Genomic DNA, 22,455 nt, shown 5'->3' on the forward strand with positions numbered 1-22,455 from the left:
TGTACCCACATTGAGAGCTGAGGAGGGGTTTCAGAGATCCATTTAAGTAAAATGCATCTTCTGCAACAAAAGAACATCAAGGAGCTTCAACGTGTTGGGATTAAGGTTAAGAGCAGAATGGAAACCAAGAATACAAGATACAGGCCTAAGATCTAAATTTTTTCCAGATAATACAAAAATTTATTCACATACATTTTCCCAAAACATTTTAATGAAAGGACAGTCAAAGATACAGTGGAAGTATGTCCCCTCAATCACCTTACATTTATTACAACACTTTGAAAAAGAAGGATTGAATCTATTCCATAACAATGGTGTAATTTGAAGCCTGTAAATAACTTTGAACTGCATTTCCTTAACCTTGTTAGTGGACAGACAACCAGAGGAGTCCAGCCAGACATGCCATCTGAGATTATTGTACCAAGCTCAGCCTCCCAAAGCGACTTCAGAGGGCTCACACCCTCTACTCTTGGTTTTGGACCTTATTGATGGGCTAGAAAACAGTTTGTGAGCACAGCGGGTCAACTTTAATCACAGTGGGCAGGGCCACAAACACGTGACTTCATCTGATCTGAGGGTCACATGATCACCATTTATGTCAGCATTAGAATAATGACCAATCATTAACACAGGAAACGACAAAGGGTTTGTTGTTGTTTAGTGTGTTTTTTGGACTCTTTTTGTGAACTCATTTTTAATCATTTTGTGTGTTTTAGTTGTTATTTGCTCAGTGACGTGCAGTCAGGGTAGGCCAGGTCGGTAGGCACCCAAATCCACAGATATTCTAACTATTTTACACTGTTCAGTTTACACTTCTCTAGAATGTTCTGTACTAAGTGATGTTTTTGAAAAAACAGAAAAACATGAATATATCTTAGTTAAATGTAAGTGCTTTATGAGCAATGCCATCATAATATTCTCTATTCATAATACACATTATGTTAGCACTCATGGAAATAGTAAACACTATTTAGTTATTTAAGATCATTTATTGTTTTCATTGATTCAGTCAGACACCAATATACATTTAAACTGGAAAACGTATGAAAAAATTATGAAGACATTCATTTAGATTAAGTCATTACAAAGTCTTTAATTAATGAGATTAATCTTTGTTAATTGAGTCCCACCTCTAGTTTCTATATTTGGGACTATTTTTAAAGCTGGACATCAGAAAAAGACTAAACACGGAACTTTCAACAATGTTTGAAAAATAAATTTCAGTTTTTAAGATAATCATCAGGAAGTGACCCCTAACGGCTGAAAATGCTGCTCTGTGATTGGTCAGGCGTGCACAGGTGAGGATGGCGGCCCGGTGGGTCCACGTGGTGCATGTGCTGCTCGTGCTGTGGGTCGGTGTCGGTGTCTCCTTCGGTACCGGACCGGACCCGGAGCTCGGCCGGATGGAGCTTCGGCGCGTGCGCAGCCTCGCGTCCCATCCCCGGTATGGAGAGTGCTGGGCGCGTGCCCTGCAGGACCTGGACACGCGCTGCCGGGAACTGACGGCGGAGAGTCAGGCGAGGCTCGCGCTGCGATTCACCCACTGTCACCTGAGCAGGTAACCGGTACCGATTAACCGGGACAGGAACCAATAAATTACATCCGATCAATGTTTCTACTGAACTTCACAACTGGACACATTAAAAAAAATCAATAGTTTGACCCACATGTGTCAAACTCTAGGCCTGGGGGCCAAATCCGGCCCTTTAAAACATCCAAATCGGCCCGCGGTGTAAAAGTAAATATGACCCAATTATTTAATTCAAAAGGACTGCAAAATATCTGACAAATTTCCACAGGAACTTCAGTTCAGGGATTTTAACAACATTCAAAAAAGTTATTTAAAAAAAATTATATTTTTTTCATGCAATTTATTTATTGAAATGAAGCAGAAATTGGGAGTAATTTTAAATTACTATATATCCAAACATAGATATTGGCATCCATGCAAAATAATACACTTTACAAAGAAAATTAACAGATTTATTTGGAAGAAGAACTTGATAATTATTCAAGATTCAAAATGTTTATTATCATGTGCACAGTAAGGAAACGTGTTTCCCTGCACAGTTAAATTCTTACTTCATCCACACTGGATATCACAAAGATTAAAAACAAAGGAAAGAGAAGTATAATCATAGTGGTAATAATTCAAAAAGTAATTAAAATATACATTTACAAGTAATATTAGTAATTAAAACATATATGTACATATGTTGAAGTGCATGACGTTTCAATTAATTTGTCACAAATTCAATGAAATTTGCAGGGGTTCAGTTTTCCCGTGTTTATAGAACATGATGGAAGTCATTTCATCTCAAATTGTTAAAAGAAACCAATTTTTTCCCAGATTCTGCTCAATCTAGTACCTACCTGTCCCCTTTTGCTTGGATATTGTCGGTGCCGGGTGACTGTGGATCAGGTGGTCGTGGGTCGTCTTCTGATCGAGAGGTTGGGGGTTCGATCCCAGTACCTGACTATGTGTCGAAGTGTCCTTGGGCAAGACACTGAACCCTAAGTTGCTCCCAGTGGTCGACTAGCGCCTTGAATGGTAGTCCTGTCCCACTGGTGTGTGTGATTGGGTGAATGAGCTGATATGTAAAGCGCTTTGAGACTGTTTCAGTGGCGATAAAGCTCTATATAAAATCATGTCCATATAATATGTACTTTATATCATTTATACATGAAAATTTAAAGTAGCGCTAATGTGAAAATTGTTTGATTTCCAACTTCTGCATCACATTGTCTCATCATAATGATTAGATTGAGTTATTCTGTTTTTTATTGTCTTTCAGTTCTGGCAGAGATTTCCCATCATGCCTGGAGGGGTCAGAGGTCAGCAGTTGTACGGCTAAGATGGACGCCACGGCCTTCAGCACCTTCACAGAGTTCTTCACACACGCCCACGCGATCTGCAACTTCCTGCAGTCTGAGGCCTGGCAGAGCCGCGCAGAAAGATCCATGCACCGGTGAGCACAGCCTGGGAGACCGCACTGAGGGCAAAGCACTATGGTGTGTGTGTGTGTGTGTGTGTGTGTGTGTGTGTGTGTGTGTGTGTGTGTTAGGCTATCAGAGAGCTCTGCAGGCGTCGCTGAGCAGCTCGAGTCCACCAGACACTTAGCTGAGGACCTGATTGAAGCCCAAAGCGCGGCCTTACAGGCACAGCAGGAGATCCTGAGCAACGGAGAGGAGCTGAGAGCCACCCTGAGAGACTCTACTGAGGGTAAAAAAAAAAAAAACACAGCCTAACATACTCTACTGAGGGTAAAAAAGAAACACAGCCTAACAGACTCTACTGAGGGTAAAAACACAGCCTAACAGACTCTACTGGGGGTCAAAACCCAGCCTAACAGACCCTACTGAGGGTCAAAACACAGCCTAACAGACCCTACTGAGGGTCAAAATACAGCCTAACAGACCCAACTGAGGGTCAAAACACAGCCTAACAGACCCTACTGAGGGTAAAAATACAGCCTAACAGACCCTACTGAGGGTAAATTACCTATGGGTCATTCCATGTCATTTCAACAAATTTTCAGGACGTCCACGGCATTTCGGTCTCAAAAAATTCAGAATTGTTTACGAGTTATTCCTGAATTATTCAATATTCACGCTGTAAATGTTTAGTTTTATCTGATGAATACTTTTTGAGATATGGACAATTTAGTGAGGAGGGTGTGTCCTTATTTTTCTTCAATTTTCAGCTTCCAATATCTCAGGAACTCCAGCACATAGGAAAGGTAAATGTGGTGCAGTAATATAGCTCCACCTACTCTCTGAGAATATAGAAAAAGCAACAATTAAACAATGAATGATTATCAGAAACAGAGTCAAGTTACAATGGCCTCATGTCAAGGATTTTCAATATTAACGAGTGGTGAAATAACCCAAAGTTTGGGTCCCAAATAAAAATGAAGAAGTCGCATAAAGACAAAAGGTTTTATATCCCAATAAAGAGTAACCTTTATACTATAAATGAAAACATTTTAATGCAGTTATGGGCCCATGAAAATAGTTTAAAAAAGTATTTGTTCATATTTCCAGAGCGTGTGACCAAAGAAAATAGACAGATTACCGCAATGCGCAAAATGGCCCAGGGCCCGAGAGCCAATGGGGGCCCTTAATGTTCAGAGCTTTTTTATTTTTTCACTTATTAAAAAAATATATTTGTATTAGAATTTTTTTGGTTTTGAAAATGCAGTATGATAATAAAAATAATATGAATGCTAAATAATTTATAATATTAGCTCATTTATGTGTGATAACATGTCTATGGATGACGTACCTGAAGAAATGCCCTCCCCCTCGCTTCCCGCTCCCCCGTGAGTGTGGAGGGGAGATTGACCAATCAGAAGGTAGATTTGGAGACGGAGCGCTGAGTGTTGCTTTAGCCCAGAGGGCAAATGTTATGACAGTGGGGGCCAAATAATGTCACCTTCGCTGATGCAAGGGCCACATTATTAACATTCATGTTAGAACGAGGACCGACATAAGCAATAATACAGGGGAAAACATAACTTTTTGTTGTTGTTTTGTGTGGTAATGTTGTTTTATGTGATTTGTTGTTGTTTTGTATTATTTTGTGCTTCTTTTATGTATTTTTCTCTCATTTTGTGCAGTTCTGTTGTTGTCTTGTGTATTTTTGAAGTCATTTTGTGTATTTTCCTGTCAATCTGGGTTTTTTTTTGTGTTATTAGTCATTTTGGTTTTTGGAGTAATTTCGTTCTCATTCTGTTGTCATTTTGTAAATGTTTCTGTCATTTTGCATTTCTTTGCTGTCATTTCAGTAATTTGGCATGTTTTTTTAACGTCATTTTGTGGACTTTGGGGGCCGCATAAATTTAGAGCGAGGGCCGCATGTGGCCCCCAGGCTGCCAGTTGCCCACATCTGCTTTAGCCGGTGTTATAGGACTGACACAGAGTCATTGTTCTGGACTGTAAAGGCAGCACACTGACGTTTGCCTCCACAGATTGGTTGAAAAAGGTTGTTCGTCATTGCGTCTCTTTCATTACATTTAGGTTAACGCTATGTGGAGATTATGGATCTGACAGCTAATGCAGTGGCCAAGCACTTAATATAATTTTACAAAATCTACAATCTGTAAAATGTGACGAAGCAATAAAACCATGAACAACACATGATCTGTTTCATAAAAATAAACACTTGATATCAGCGCAAACTCATCTGTAGCGGCAGATTGGAGAAGTTGTAACAACGTAGTTGTGGTTGTAAACGATAACTTGCATGAGAAATAACAAAAATATTCCACATCAACACATTTGTGAATATTTTTTCTGTGACTTCAGACTCAAATCACGCATGTGTGAATATTTTCATTCGGTTTAAATCTTACATTTACAAGTTCACATTTTTTCTAATGATTTGTGACGTTAAATGTATTTTTAATACAAAAGCTCACATTCTACAAGCTCTATTATTTTGCAAAATATCTACCTTCATACTAAAACTGAAATCATGATACTGCTGAATCTGATGTGTAGTTAAGAGGCGTGTCAGGAAACACAGAGAGCTGCGCGTTGTCAACGAGATGGGAAGAGTTCGGTGCGTACACACACATTGCAATTCTACACACACGGATTAAAACACACACTCAAGGTACTGACACACACATTGTATGAGCGCACACAAAAATTGTTTTGTTACAAAAATGGCCCCATAGCAGGGGCCCGTGGTCATGACGATCCAATGCATATCTGTGACTAATCATTAGTGATGTGAACAGTCTATGTTCATAGCTCTAAGCTGATCACATTACAGGGAGCTGAGACATATGCTAAGTAGTTTAATGTTGACCCAAACATGTTCCAGACCCAAACACACACTGACTTTGTGATTATTTAGAGGAGCTGACATGTCCACCAGATAGGATGTATAGCAGATCTAAGTAAACGTACCCCCCCAATAAATTATCCATATTTCAAAAAGTATTAATTAAAGCAAACTAAAAATGTACAGTGACTACTGAATAATTAAGGAATAATTGGTAAAAAAGTGTGTGGGATATTTGTTGGAATGACTCCAAAGCAGACAGCCTGTCAGACTCTGCCCAGGGTAAAACACGCACCCAGAGCCTGAGGGTGTGCTAGGTCAGCATTTACCCTCATCTTAGTCCAATTTAATAAAACTGTTACACTGGTTCTCTGTCTTCACTCGTCTCAGGGCTGCGTTCCATCTTCTCTGAGCTCCACAGTGTGTCCAGGCAGCAGCAGGTGGCGCTGTCGGAGCTCTTTAACCGCGTGTCCTTCCTGCAGAGCTTCCTGCTGACAGAGACCCACAGCCTGAGCTCCTGCTGTTACAACGCCGCTGGCCTCTGCGTCGCCTTCCTGCTCACCTCCACCCGCCGCTCCGCCAGGGCCCGGTCAGTTTGCAGGTTCTCAAGCAAGGTGGGCGGAGCTAATCCAGGTGTTTGTGTGCTAGGCTTGTGCTGCTGAGTTTGGTCTGTGTGAACTTCTACCTGGAGCGAAGGATCTACCTCTCTGTGATGGGCTCTGAGCGCCCAGAACATCAGCAAATGGTCAGCCTGAGAGACACTACTGAGGGCAAAACATAAAGCCTGAGCAACACTACTTAGGGCAAAACAACTGCCTGAGAAACACTACTGAAACCAAAACACACAGCCTGAGAGTCACTACTGAGGGCAAAACACATAGCCTGAGAGACAATACTGAGGACAACAGACACACAGCCTGACTGACAGTACTGAGGGCACATACATGCAGCCTGACAGACACTACTGAGAGAAAAACACAGCCTTAGAGACACTACTGAGGGTAAATGCACGGTTGTCTGTTTCTGTGCAGGAGTTGTTTGTCGTCTACGTGAGTGCGTTACGGCGCATCATGGTGTGCGTTGGCGTGTGCGTCCTCCTGTGGACGTGTGCTCGCTACACAGACCCAGTGCAGCAGAGTTTGCAGGTTCTCCAGGAGCTGAGGCAGACACAGCGGAGCCTGCAGGAGGCGCTGCACAAAGCAGGTGGGTCGTGTCTGTAAAAATAAAGCTTTGATTCAGAGGAAATGTGACCAACGCGGTTGATTTGTGCAGAGAGTCTGAGAGGACGTCAGCGGGAGGAGGCGGAGCTTCACAGGAAGGTAAGACCTTGTTCCTGATCAACGTGTTCCTTACCTCAGTGTTTCAAACCTTAGAAAAATCACAAGGTGCACCACCCAGAGGAAAAGTTACAAGAAGTATACATGTATGGGTTAGCTTCAGGGGTGGAAAGAGTACAGAAAAAATCTACTTAAGTAGAAGTAAAGTTACTGGCGTAAAAATCTACTTGAGTAAAATCTCTCCCATGCAATAAAAAAGTACAAAAACCTGTATAAAGATCAAACTAGGTTCTTTTTTTTGCTATTATTAAAGAAAACCATTTCAAAATAACGTGCATGAGAACAAGACATGGTGTGGCTCACCTGGATAAATCAAATAAATGTGAGGTAAGTGTTTGTGTCAGAGCATCCAATAAAACATTTTCCACTAAGAAAACAATTCCTATCTTTAGGAATCTCTGAAAGAAAGAAATGCGTACAGTATGTTATATAAAGTCTATTAAACATTCTATGTGGAATGTCAAAAACTTTGTATCCATCTATGTATTTAAAACAAACTGTTTAATGAACAGATTATGTTGATTATGCATACATTGTGCATAAACATCAAAGAAAACATTCAAAAAATGCTAATGTGTTTGTGTCAGTGCAGATATTTACAAGTACCAGAACCATTCTTCAGGGTCCTTGTTTATAAACGCTGCGTACGTAAAAAAGAAACAACGTTTGGGACTTATAAAAAAAATTAATCTGGCAATATAATGTGCAGCTCTGACCCTGCAGTACGGGGAAACCCCGCCCCCAACAGGAGAAGGATGAAATCAATGACAGCTCTGTGAAATCGATACATTTGTGTAAAATAATCAAACATTGCACATTTCACAACACACATCATATATGAAGGATGTATTGCCAAAAACCGAAGAAAAAAATATTCTGATGCCCCAGAGTGACACGCCTACAAACATGGTTTTATATTATTAATAATAATAATAATAATAATAATAATTGTAATTAAATTCACATGATCATTGCGCAAAACTGCTGCTCAATTGGCTACAACACCTGTAGCTGTTATAAAAAGGAACGCACACAATGCGTAAAGACGAGCGCGCAGGATTTATTTTACTCTGCAACGGAATCTACAGTATTTCCAATGTAGTGAAGTACTGTTACTTCAAACAAAATTTACTTAAGTAAAAGTAAAATTACAGATTTTAGAAGGTTCTCCAAATAATAGAAGTACACAAAAAAGCTACTCAATTACAGCAACATGAGTAAATGTAATTTGTTACTTTCCACCCCTGGTTAGCTTCGCATGTAGCTGCCAGTCCTACATGTTTGGGTTAGCTTAGCACGTAGCGGCCAGGCTAGGGTTGCCACCTGTCCCTTAAAATACGGAATCGTTCCTTATTTGGTCATTAAATGGTGAGTCTCGTACTGAGCCAAAACGGAACGCTGTTTGTTCCGTATAAATGACCAGAACACTAGACACAAAATAAAACAAAGGAGGGGTTCTCCTTGGATCTACGTAGGACCCCCACTCTCTGTGGTGGGTCCCGTGTACCTGTGTGGGGCTTTCACGGACTGTTGGACAGAGAAAGAGAGACGACACATCTGCACTGCTCAGACCCTAAAAATGTCCAACTTTAGATAGTTTTCAGTGTCACATTGTGGTCTGTCTGACATCAAACAGCCTCAGGAGAACAACACTGTAGATATGAACAATCTGAAGTTCTTCATACATCCATCATCTCCTGAGGCAGATACAGTAGATACATAATGATTGGATTGTAAGATTGATTAATTTGAAAGACTGTGATTTGATTTAATGTTTAGGATGTGGAGGTTTTAAAGTCGAATGAAAGAATCTTTATTAATTATTACAGTAGCATTAGGTAATATAAATATAATATGTATGGCCTTTTAACAAAAATCACACTGATAGGTTAACATTAAATAAATAAATACAGTAATATTTTATTTTATATTATATATATTCCCTAGGTTAAAAATGTTTGTAGAGATTCCTGTATATTCTATGGTTCCCAAACTGGGGTACGTGTACCCCAAGAACAGGGGTCTGCAACCTGTGGCTCTGGAGCCTCATGTGGCTCTTTGACTCTTTTGCAATGGCTCCCTATAGCTATGAGAAAATATCAAAATAATGAATTGTTATTTCTTAGAGGTTATTAATGATAAATGACATTGACACCAAATAAAATCATGATATAATAATATGTCAATCTAAAAATAAATCACATTGTGTAATAACTATCATCAACCATAAACTTTCCTTGCTCCTGTGGTTAACCTTACGTTTTAAATCTCTGGTAAGTTAACTAAACCATCAAAAATACTATTCTGGAAGAAAGTAGATATTTTATTTGTGTAGGGAAATATTTAATTAACTGCCAACTACCAGATTAATATGTATCCTTGATATGTTGCAAGAATCTAGCAATTAGTATTATATAGTATATATGTGTTGACATGATTTTTTTTACATGCAGACAGACTTTTTTTTTCATCCATCAATCATAATTTGTTGCACAACTCTCCAAAATGAACAAGAAACATCAGAACTAAATGAATAAAAAGGCCGAAACTCAAGGTTCATGTTGGACGAGTCTGCAGACACAAATAAATAATATATAACATGAGCTCAGGGGTACATGGGACAATAACATTTGGTAAACACTGTTCTATGTCAAAATATTTCTATTTTGGAGGATTGTGTTCACGGTCCCGTGGGTGTCCCTTACTTTCTTTTCTGAAAGGTGGCAACCCTAGGCCAGTCCCACATGCTTGGGTTAGCTTAGCACATAGCGGCGCTGGCTGGGCAGAGTCAAAGGGGCGGGACTACATTATCAGTTCCACTAAAGCTTCTAAAAGTTGTTTGTCTCTAAAGATGAAGTCTATGAGGGAGGAGGAGCTTATGGTCCGAGCAGAGAAGCCAGAAAACTGCAGCTTTTTAGAGGCTCCACCACCTGACGTCTCTGCCCTGACTCAGCACTCAGACTCTGGTCAGTGACAACTCTCTGACGCTGTTAGCTTGCTCTGTTAGTGGTTCTCTAATTGGCTGCAGTCATCTGTTCTGTGCTCTGATTGGCTGCAGGGTGGACAGACTTCAACCTTCTCAGCAGCACCGTCGACGCCTCCAAATACATTTCCCCCAATGCTGCTGTGCGTGGGCGGAGTCCTGGGAGGCGTTCCCGTGGCCCCTCCCTCCTGGTGTACAACGTTTTAGTGGAGGATGAACAGGTGCATGATGGGTAATCATTGAGTTGCAGGTTCTCTGTCCGCGCTGACTTACTGAGATCTAAAGCAAAGGTCACAGCCCAGGTTCAGATTCTACTGTGCTTTTATTTTGAAAGGGATTGTTTTACCTCACTAAATTATTATCGGTGATCAAACTCACTGGACTTAAACTAGATGTAATATCTAGTCCAGGGATGAAGACAATTTCTTTTAATATCTTTTCAACCTTTTCTTTCAGCCTCGTTACAGCCTGAGGAGCAGAAAGTCAGAGAATCACTGATGTTCATCCATCACAGCATTCACTCATCGTCTGAGCTCCTTTAATCAATTTGTTTTTAATTAGTATCAATAAATCCTCCTTTAACTTGGAGTCACTGCCAAACTGTTTCTGTCGCCTCCTGCCGGACATCATACATAGCTACACTCTGTCAGAGAGGAAAACTGTGAAATAACACCATATATATATATATATATATATATACATATTCAATAAAACAACGTGGATCAAAGGATGAAAACCTTGTTTCAAGACGGGTGGGTGGAGTGGCACACATTGCCACCGACCCCTTGTGCCAACTGTTGTGGGCCGGCCCCCCGTAATAGAGTGGAGAGGGCGTAGCGAGGTAACCTAGTTCAGCAACCAGAAGACACTAGTACCAGGAATGTACAGATACATCGTGGTCAACTTTGAAATCATGGGATACATCACTTGATTTTTTCAAACGCTAGCTTTTAACGCGGATGAGTAACTGTGTTCACCTGGTTCGTTCCTTCAGGTGTCCAGGGGAGGCATGCGTCACTTTAACTTTCATTTCATGAGTGCGATCTTGTTCTTGTCATTTAGTTATTATGAAAAACAATCGATTTTGAACATTTATGAATTGTTATCGAATTGTGATGTGTCGAATTGCAATGAATCTAATAATCTATGTATTGGCACACTATTAGTGATCTATTGAACCAGTCTGGTGACAAATGTGGAGAGATTGAAGAGGGTGACCCAACACCCAGCTTAAGTATAATGATGGTGGAGGGCTTCCGGTGTCATGGCGTAGAGACAATACGTGCTTGGTGATCGCTCTCCGGGGTTGATAGTTATTTCCACCATAAACTCAATATTGGTACATTCATTTTGGTGGTGAAACATGCAATAGGTGAAACAAGAAAGGAAGAAGGCTGTAAATCAATGAAAATGCAGAAAACTCTGGATAAAAACACCTCGTCGCCAAAGGCTAGCAATGCAGGGCAGCAAGCTAATGCTAACCCAGCTACAGAAGGTGTAACAGCGGACGACGAGGCTATTGTAGCGCTCAAAACCGAGTTGAAACAAGACAACAGAGTGAGACAGGATATCACCTCTCTACAGCAGGAGCTAAGCAGAAAGCTGGATCCGATAACTGAGGACGAGAGGCCTGACAAACCTAATGGAGGAAACGGAGTCCTGGGTGGGGCATGTTGAGGACCTAACATTGGATTTGGCCCTGGCGCTGACTGAGAGTATGAAGTGACAAACGGTCCTTCAAGACAAATTGACTGATCTGGAGTCAAGATTCTGCAGAAATAACATCAGGTCTTTGGAGCAGACGAACAAGAAAAGCCGACATCGATGATACAATTTATTCAGCGCCAGCTACATCTACCAGCAGATTTGGACCTTAAAATACAGCGAGCCCACAGAGCACCCACCAGGCAGCCCAGTGCCTCCCCAAGACCTATCATAGTCAATTTCCAGGAATTTACTACTAAAAAGGTGATCCTAAAAGAAGCGCGGAAAAAGGAAGTAACCCAAATAAGCGACAGGAACATCTGCTTTGACTACGACTGTTCATCAGAATTTGTCCAAAAGTGCAAGGAATACCAAAAGATGCTGAAGGAGAGAGGCATACGCTTTCAAATGCCATATACTAACATGCGTATTCACTGCGAGGACGGTGCTAGAGTATACAATACCGCACGCAAAGCTGCGCTGGAGCTACGAAGGCGAGGACTCGAGGTGGAGCTGCCGGCTGCTACAGAAGAAGGTACAGAAATCTGGCTCCAGAAGTTACATGGAGGGCAGCAGGAGGGCCAGACTTCCAGGGAGCACATACCAGCAACAGCACAAATGGCTAAAGAGAGACTGAAGGAGTTCCAGAGGCAAAAACTAAGCTTTCCCCCATCACTGACTCGGTGGGGTGGCACCAGAAGATGGCGCTATAACATTGGACATTATGGATGGAGGTGATTCTATCACCTCTCAAGCCATTCATAGGGCCCTCCTTTTTTCTGGAGAACTAGCCCTAGACCTCCCAATGAGGTCATGGTGGAACAGAATTTACCCACTGAATGGAAGTCACAGGTATGGTTTTGTTTGTATTGTGTTTGGTCTTAGTTCATGTGTGTTAGCGGGGTCTACTTTCATTATACTCATTAAATATGAGTGGCTTGGGTGAACTAAAAATTGTTTCAACAAATGTAAATGGCCTTGGCAATCCAAAAGAGGAGCATGAGAAATTCAAAATGTTTACCAAGGTAGAACTTGATAGGGCAATTAGTAGATTGAAAAGCAATAAAAGCCCTGGGAACGATGCTTTCCTCAATTAATGGTACAAGGCATTTAAAGACGACTTGACTCCATTACTGTTGGACTCATTCAATTATACCCTAAAACATGCCTGGAGGGAGGCTATCATCTGTCATAATAAAAAAGGGAAAAAATTGTGAATAGTACCGCCCTATTTCCATCTTAGATGTTGATGTATTGGCTGTAATGAGACTGGGATTCAATGATAATATTATTAAGGTCATACAAGCCCTATACCACAAGCCAATGGCAAGAATAAAAATAAATGGCGACTTGACTGATAGCTTTGAGCTCTTCAGGGGAAGCAGGCAGGGATGCTGTTTAAGCCCCCCACTCCACCCCATTTGCCGTGTTTATTGAGTCTCTGGCACAGTATAGGATAGTGACAATGCCCCCCAACCCCATTTTTCCAACAAGCATCACGTGTTTTTACAACAATCCCTGGTGAAGCAACTACAAAGTAAATGAGAATATTCTGCATAGATATAAATTTTTTGTATGTTTGCTTACTTTAGGCAAGTGTTCATAGGTCTCTATATATTACACACATTCGGACTCGGAACATTATACGAAGCTAACTACAGTAAAATGAATGAGGTAATAGAGAATTCTGACAAAATGGACAAACCTAATTTTAGATTTTAGTTTCAGGACAGAGGTGATAAAAATGAATCCGTTTCCCCGATTGTTGCATTTATTTATCTCCCTACCAGTTCTAGTTCCTAGCTCTGCTAAATGGGATAAGCACAGCGACGTGCCGTGAGCACTAGGGTTGGGTAGGCAGGGCATTCCAAATCGAAACCACCAATGTCAACACCAATGATAATTTCATATGTTTCTGCTGGCAAATGTTAATTCAATTCAATTTAATTCAATTCAAATTTATTTGTATAGCGCAATTTACAACAAAGTCATCTCAATGCGCTTATCAAAATATAAAATTCATAATAAAAAAAGAAAAAACCCAACAGCATCCACATGAACAAGTATTTAGCCATCTAACAAAATCAACATCATAAACACCATTAAAGAAACATAAAAAATTATTTAATATAGCCTCTATACTCTCCCAACAACATATATCTCATGACACGGCAGCACATCTGTTGTTTGTGTTGAAACACAGAAACACGGAGAAAAAGACAACAACAACTAAGTGAGGAGCATCCACAAAGCCAATCCTTCCTTTTGTTCCATTCACTGTAGAAAGTACCAACAATGTTCTGACCTTACCTTTGCTGAAGGGCTGGTAACTCAGGTGTTGGTCTCCATCTTTTAAAAGCTGTTGTTTTTCCTCAAAAAAAAGTTTCTTCATCGTCTCTAGCGCTGTCATCCTGCCTGTAGTGTTATCCCGCCCACTAGCTAGAGAACGTAGCAGCGGTCACATGATATCAATTCACTAATGCACTGTGAACTTACGTATAGCATTTAACATAGCGTTGTTACGTCCAAAGGCAGTGTAGAGAGCTGCCTTTTTACGTAAATGGTTGTCATTTTGCATGCGCAAACACATAAAAACACGCTATGGGAATAGTGGCAGAGCAGCAATGTGCTTTTGAGAAGGGGTGTGGCCTTGTCCTGCCTTACAGCGATTAGGAAATAGCAATGTTTAGTGATTTGGGCTATGAAAAGCACAAAATGCTGACACTTTCAAACTGATAGGTACTGTAGCCTATCGGAAATAAAAAAAAATAAAAATAAAAAAATTATAATTATATTATTAAAACAATCAAAATATCAATTCACCCTTGGGTAGGCACTGCCTACCCTGACTGCACGTCACTGGATAAGCAAGTGAGTAGATTTGTATGGAAAGGGGCAAAACCAAGGTTTAGGTTTAAAACGCTTCAGCTGGAGAAAATGAAAGGGGGGCTCGCCCTTCCAAATTTCAAAGAATATTTTTTAGCTGCCCAACTGAGGTAAATTTTATATTGGTGCTCACCAAAGTATTATTCCAAATTGAAATTAACTATATCCCTATGTCTCAACCTCAATCACGACTTTGTGACAAAACTAATAAACAGTTAAAAGAGGGGAATCCCATAGTTAAAACAGCTATTACGTTTTGGAGGGACACTTATTATTTGGAGATGAGGATTCACCTCTCACAAGAGGGCTGTGATCTGGTGGAAATGACGGGAGCGTACAAGAAATTACCTTCAAATATTCAATGGATGAATGGCACTCTATTTGTCTACACACACTTCCACCAGCTCAAGACAATGGAGAGAATTAGGTTGGAAGAACATTATAAGGTTTTTTTATTACACCTCATATCAAAAGTAAGCAGCTTAAAAGCCCTCAACATTGCTGGAGGCTTTGTGACAGTATGAATGCCAACCATTCCCATGTATTTTGGATTTGTCCCAACATCAGACCCCTCAGGGTAAATGTTGCGAAAGTAATAGAGGAAATCTTTGGCTATGGGATTCCCAATGCCCCTCAATCTATGTACCTTGGCTGAGGATATGTACCTCTACAAAGTTATGTTGATGGCCAGCAAAAAAAACCATTACAAGAAACTGGCTGAAGAGTCACTTTAACTTTGTCACAATGGGAAGAGATAATGGCAAAAATTTATGCAATGGAAAAAAAGCACTCACTACATAAGCCTGAAATCTACTAATTTTGATCAGAAATGGACAATCTATAAGACCCAAGTGTGAATGGGAATCTTTGTAATTATAATACTTTTCTGTTCTGTTTTGTTTGATAGAATTTGTAAATTGCATAAATAAATGGTTATGGTTATGGTAAATGGCCGTGAACAGAGGGAGAGGGTAAGTGCGTACACCTAGAAGTGATATTTGGGATCAACGTATCTCTGTTTAAGCCCAAGACAATCGTATCCCACAGTCTAAGACGTAGCAGTGTCTTCACAACCGATGTCCATGCAAAAGCCACTTTTGTGAACCCAGGCACCCCCCCGGACTCGAATAACCAGCCAGGCAGGCAGCACCAATGGGAGCCAAGGAAGCCAATGCCAACTCCCACAGCAGGGCCGCACCCCCCCCCCTCAGGGGCCCCAGAGACCACAGGTCGAGAGGCAGCACCCGCCCCCACACTAACCCCTGAGCAAGCCCTGGGGAGCCAAGGACACAATGCTCCCTGCTGCTGCCCTGGCCACCCACCCCGAGGCCCCCCTCCAGCGCCCACCTCCCCACACCCAATCTGGAGACCAGCCACTATCCAGCAGGGTTGCACAACCCTGGGGCAACGCCCCCTACCAACAAGTGACTGACCAACAGCCGCCACCATGAGAAAGAACATGCCAAAGGCCGAACCCTCTTGGTGATGTCATCAGGAGACAAAGATATATACAGCTGTGCAGAATCAGCATAACTATGGAACCTCACTTGTGCCTCCTGATGACATCACCTAAGATGCTTTGATCTGCAAAGGTTTCACTACAACAGTCTGGTCAACCAGTGTTTGCTCACTGTTGTCAGTGTAAAGCAAACTTTTCACAAACTCCTCCCAGACGAAGTTTACACCAACAAAGCTTCACTCACACAGAAAAATGATCGAAGACGGCGCTCTTGTTGTGGACAATGGATCTGGTGCGTGCAAAGCTGGCTTTGCAGGAGACGATGGTCCACGTGCTGTGGTCCCCTCCATCGTTGGACGCCCCATGTGTCTGGATCAGATGGATGATAAGGGGATGAAACACTACTATGTTGGTGGTGAGGCTCAGAGGAAGAGAGAAATGTTGACACTCAAGTATCCCATTCAGCGTGGTATTGTCACCAACTGGGATGACATGGAGAAGATCTGGTATCACACCTTCTACAATGAGCTGAAAGTAACACCAGAGGACCACAGAGTCCTGCTTACAGAGCCCCCCCTGAACCCTAAAGCTAACAGAGATAGGATGATGGAGATTATGTTTGAGACCTTCAACACTCCAGCCACGTATGTGGGCATCCAGTCTGTGTTGTCTCTGTTGGCCTCAGGTCGTACCACTGGTATCGTCGTAGACTCTGGTGACGGCGTCACCCACACTGTACCCATCTACGAAGGTTACGCCCTGCCTCCTGCCATCCACAGGTTTGAAGTGGCTGGTAGAGACCTCACTGACTACCTCAGAAGAATCCTGACTGAGAAAGGTTACAGCTTCAGCTCCACAGCCGAGCAGGACATTGCGCTTGACATCAAAGAGAATCTGTGCTATGTTGCACAGGACTTTGAGCAAGAAATGGAAACTGCTGCCTCCTCCTCATCACTGGAGAAGAGCTACAAGCTGCCTGACGGACAGATTATCACCATTGGAGATGAGAGGTTTCGCTGCCCTGAAGCTCTCTTCCAGCCGTCTTTCCTTGGCATGGAGTCATGCGGCATCCATGAAACAACTTTTAACAGCATTGCAAAGTGCGACAGTGTCATCCGTAAAGACCTGTACGCCAACACTGTGCTGTGCGGAGGTACCACCATGTACCCTGGCTTTGCTGCCCGCATGAGGAAGGAAATCACTTCTCTGGCACCAACCACAATGGAAATCGAGATTGATGATCGTCCTGAGATGAAGTACTCTGCATGGATTGGAGGCTGTATCCTGGGCTCGCTGGACAGCTTCAAGCAGATGTGGATCACCAAGCAGGAGTATGAAGAGTCCGGGCTGCAGTATGACGAGTCCGAGCTGGAGTTTGACAATCTCGGCCCCAGCAACATCCACAGGAAGTGCTTCTAAAAACATCCATCAGTCCCCCACCAGCCCAAAACATGCACTGCTTTGAACCCAAATGACTGGCGATGTGTACACAACTACACAAACACACTGGTATATGGTGGGCCCACAGCACCTCTTCCTGCTATACGCCATCTCTCTGGTTATGACACTGTGCCCCTGAAGGGGAGAAACTGTGCAGGAAGTTCAGATTGTTCCCAAGCAGTGTGAATGTGAGGAACATGATGTCCATCATTGTGTTTGTCATTCCAGAAGTCTTTGTTCAACATTTTATTTACCTATATGAAGGTTTGTTCTCTGCTGTACCCGCTGCCCAACAGAGCTGGAGTGTTACTTAAAAAAAATATTAATATAATCTGAATCATTTGACAAACCAGAGACACCTGACACGATGTCCCCAAATGGTTGACAGTCACTGCCACTTTAGCATTGCAAGTGGATCTTTGTTGTCTCTTGTAGTGCAAAAAAACATTTTAAGTGCTATGACTCGACTACTAATTCTGGGTCTGTGGTATTTTCTAGCATGAACTATTACTGCGGTAGTGTGGGTTGTTGCATGATGTCTGGACAACATGGCCGAGTACTGTTCCACTCGTGAACCTGTCATACCTGGAACACAGTGCTAAAAAAAGTCTGAACTCGTTACTGAGATGAAAAAAACTTTATTTTCCATGATCCAAACTGGGAGTCTAACCTGATATTTTAATTAACCTCGAGCAACGTGAGTAAGTGATGATCTAGAAGAAGAAAAAAAATTATGGGATTGCGAGTGAGGAGACGAACAATTTTAGTTAGATGTGTAAATGTACTGTATTTAATTTGAGTTATTGTAGTGGTTAGTATGTCTGCCTCACTGCAAGGTCATGGGTTCAAGCCCTGGACACCTAAATTTGGCATGTTCTCCCCCTGCTTGTGTGGGTTTTCTCCAGGTTTTCTGGTTTCCTCCTACTGTCCAAAGCATGCACAATCACAAGTTGTGAAGCTTCTATTACTGACCAATCACAGGCCGTGTCAGGGTCACGTGTGGTTGGTCATGGACCAAACTAAAGACTTTGTTCTAGTAGTTCAATCAGAAATAGTGCTTCAGGACTAATTAATGACCCATTTCTAACTCAGCAGTGAGTTTACCTTTGACTAGTTGAGCGTGTCGACTATTGTAGGAAGTGTTTTGAGGAACTTGTAAAGATCAGCATGAGCAACTCCAACTGATGGATATGTATTCTCTGTGATGGCCTGAAGGTGGCGACTCTAACAAATATCTGAGCTTTGAACTTTGACACATGAACAACTTTTATCACAGCAAGGCCATCGACGTGATGTTACCTGATTTGAGTCACTTTGTATATTTTCTCATTAAGCTGTCATTCATTGGAACCTCATGTATCCTGTGCCTTCTTCTTCTGAGGAGGAGGAGGAAATCTTACTTCCATTGTGCGAACAATCACCAGTTTTTAGTTTTTTTGCACAAAGCTTCAGTTCTATCCCAGATTGTTTCAGCTGCAAAAACAGGCCAATCATCCTAAAGGTGGTGCTACAGCAAAACATTCACAACAAATCAACCAAATGTGGTACAGATTTGTAACTTTTACCAAAATGTTGCCCCAACACTGAAGAAACTTTGGTATGTTTAAACTTTTTGTAAATCATTTATTCCATCACTGTTTTTATAAAAAAAAAAAACTGTAAAACTTATTAAACCAATCTTCTCCCATATTTGCTGAATTGACTCCAAACTTGTTCCAGCCCATATTGAGACTGTTCTACACAATTGTCATTGATCAATATTTGATCCTACAGTGAATCAGCATGTTTGACTGTAAACGGTAAAATAAAAGCAATGTGGCAAATTCTTACGTAATACAGTTTAAATGTTCATCAAAAAAGGACAAACATTGTAGATGATGTATTAGAAAATATCTGATTTTTATCTCAAAAACTGATTTTTTTTTTTTTATTACAACATTTTGAATTTTTCTTATGATAGCTCTTTTTTTAAACATCAGTTTTTCACTCATGGAGCCAATAAATCATTGTTAAAAAAAACTCCCTGGTGTCTACATGTAATGTGTTTTTTTTTTTTTTTTTTAAATTTTCGTCTGAACAACTGAATTTTTGAAAGTGGTTTGAAATCTGCCTTTGAATGCTATCAGCTGCTGTCTGCACACAGCTGACTGGATTAGTGAAGCTACAGGTGTTTTTTCCACCATTTATTGTTTTATACTCATTTAGTGGTGGAGCTCATTTGCTTTGTTTTGGTTTTACTGTTTTTATGATCTCGTGCAACACTTTGGAAACGTTTTGTTATTTAAATGTGCTATATAAATAAAGTGGATTGGATTCCATGTGCTAATTAGCTCAGTGACAGAGGATGTTCCAAGAATCAATAATGATGTGTAATTACTTTTATTACATTATTACTTATTGATTTATTGACTAATCATTGTAGCTGTAGAGTTCCTAGAATGAGATGAACTTTTTACCACAGAGTCGTCTCTGTTTCCATTACTTTTTTAAATGTGCAAAATCTAAATAGTTCAATAAAAACTCAAAATGGAAACATCTGAATTTAAAAAAAAAAAAAACACTCATATCTGTAAAAAGTATTTATTCTTTCATGAGGAGGTTTTTCAGATGTTTCCATATTAAATGTATAGTTAAAGCTCAATGGAAACACTTTTACGTACCTGGTCACATGACCACTTCTCTCTGAGAAAACATGGCGCGGTACGTGTGAACAGAAGAGGAGACCCAGACATTTCTTAGTATTAGACTTGTATAATAAAAATGATTAGTGCCACATAGGGAATGCAGAGTGTTCTAAGGAGGTTTGGAGCGTCCATCTTCCTAAAGAGAACTTTCATGGGATGAGATTTCATCAGAGTTACCAGGCTCCTCCCCCAAAACACCTTCAAACACAGACTTTGTGGAAACTTTAGAAATATTACTTTCATTTTGTAAAAAAAAAACTGTAATAGAAACACAGCTACTGACTAATTAACTCAGTGACACAGAGAATCCAACCTGAACTGATTTAAAATCCACATTAGAATGACACCTTCAGCCAATAATAAACCTTTTCACACTCTTGCACTGGTTCAGTTCTTCTGCATTAAGTCAAAGATCAGGAAGGATAAACTCGCCATGTCTGACGGTGTAGGAAGTATGGAAGCCCGTTTCCGCCACGAAAAAAAAATTACCAAGGAAAGTCATAATTATAAGAAAGAAAGTCATAATTATGAGATAGAAAGTCATAGTTATGAGTTAGTAAAGTCATAATTATGAGATAGAAAGTCATAGTTATGAGTTAGTAAAGTCATATTTATGAGATACTTAAACACATTTACAGCAGCTTGTTCATGTGTTGAGCTGACACAGAGATGCTGATCAGACTATCAAAGACTACTTTAGATTTTAGGCTTTACAAATGATGAAATACTTTGTTTGCTTGCAAATTCACATAGAAATATGCTGAGTAAACGCACCCTTGAAAAGATACAAAGCAAAAAGAGGCTCTGGTGTCGAAAAGGATAAAACTGATGTGGCTGAAGTAGAGCACGGTTCAAATGGAGATTTCTGGTCAGTGCCATGGGTACAGATGGATGTACCAAAAATGTTTCTATCTCATAATTATGACTTTACTAACTCAATTATGACTTTGTTTCTCATAATTATGACTTTACTAACGCATAATTATGACTTTCTTTCTCATAATTATGACGGAATAATTGTGGCGGAATCGGGCTTCCATAAGGAAGCGAGTCTGACAGAGATTTAGAAAATTTTACCCATTTGAGCGTTGATTTACGCAAAAGATTTGTTGCGTAAATGTAGTACCATTCTCCAAGGCAGAAAGACTGTTAGCTGCTAAAGCTAATGCTGCTAAAGCTAATGCTGCACACGAGCTGAAAATTCAGTTTCTCCTGATTTTTCAAACTGTTTCAGCTGATGGCGTTAGTTCACTTATCGATCTGTTCATCTTGTGCACTTCCTTCAAATTTGTAAATTGAATTAAAATATTAGCTTAATAAAAAAATCATGGACCCGGTTAGTGAATGGTGGACCTCGTAAATGTACCTTTTCACAGTGAGAACTCATACTGTCCTTTTCACACTCGCTTATCCCATCAATAATAACACATTTTATTTATAAGCACTTTTGAAAAACTCAAACACTTTACAGTTGTTAAGACAACTACACCAGTAAGAATAAGAAACCAACAACAACAATAAAGGTAAATACAGAAAATACATAATCAAAAGTTGAAAGCTTGGGAGAGGAGTGTGGAAGTAGGTCTGTCACTTTGAACTGTTTCTCACATCAGTTTTACAACAGTGCTCAGATATGTGCATCATTCCAGGGTAGAGTCCAAATCCACCTGCTGGAGACCCAGGTAGTCGGTGTTTTCATTCACCAGGGGTGGAAGGCAGAGGACTGCCTGGCTTCCATCAGTTTTTAAAAGTGCTTGGATTGGCCAAAATCGGCATCAGCAAAAAACTCTGGAAACCTCAGCGAGTCTGAATATGTATAATATTAATAATATGAATCCTATTAAAACACTAACAATTTCTGGAATAACATTACAAACGCTGTTAGGTTGGAACTATCAACAGAGTGGACGAGCCTATTTATGTTTTTTATCCCTATCAACCTATGCCCAGAATATTTTAATTCCAAATAATTTAACTGGAAAATAATTCGGAATGAAAAAACATCATGTAATTGTGGCCAATGTAAAGCTTTAGAACTACTTTGTCAAAGATTTGTTATAAATCAGGTGCATGTACTCAGAATTGCATAAAATTGCCAGTTTTAGTTTATTTTTACTTATTTATTTGTGATTTTGAGTGTTTTCTTTGCTGTTTTGTGTATGTTTTTAGCA

General features: G+C 40.6%; 2 protein-coding genes across 2 annotated transcripts; both read left to right on the plus strand.

The window, feature by feature from the left end:
* The first annotated feature begins 635 nt into the window (after positions 1-635).
* LOC114458670 (uncharacterized) lies at positions 636-15,960 on the plus strand. Its single transcript, XM_028441076.1, has 11 exons — positions 636-645; positions 1,289-1,558; positions 2,796-2,969; positions 3,066-3,223; positions 6,182-6,380; positions 6,440-6,536; positions 6,823-6,994; positions 7,064-7,110; positions 9,980-10,094; positions 10,187-10,332; positions 15,811-15,960. The coding sequence occupies exons 2-11, from the start codon at positions 1,305-1,307 to the stop codon at positions 15,958-15,960; spliced, it is 1,512 nt and encodes a 503-aa protein (XP_028296877.1). The 5' UTR covers positions 636-645; positions 1,289-1,304.
* Positions 14,570-18,151, plus strand: LOC114458687 (actin-3-like). The gene has a single exon (XM_028441100.1). It carries the CDS (start codon positions 16,413-16,415, stop codon positions 17,577-17,579), a length of 1,167 nt encoding a protein of 388 aa, XP_028296901.1. The 5' UTR covers positions 14,570-16,412; the 3' UTR covers positions 17,580-18,151.
* The last annotated feature ends 4,304 nt before the right edge of the window (positions 18,152-22,455 follow it).

The sequence above is a fragment of the Gouania willdenowi genome, unplaced genomic scaffold (genome assembly GCF_900634775.1).
Source record: "Gouania willdenowi unplaced genomic scaffold, fGouWil2.1 scaffold_15_arrow_ctg1, whole genome shotgun sequence".
NCBI lineage: Eukaryota > Metazoa > Chordata > Actinopteri > Blenniiformes > Gobiesocidae > Gouania > Gouania willdenowi.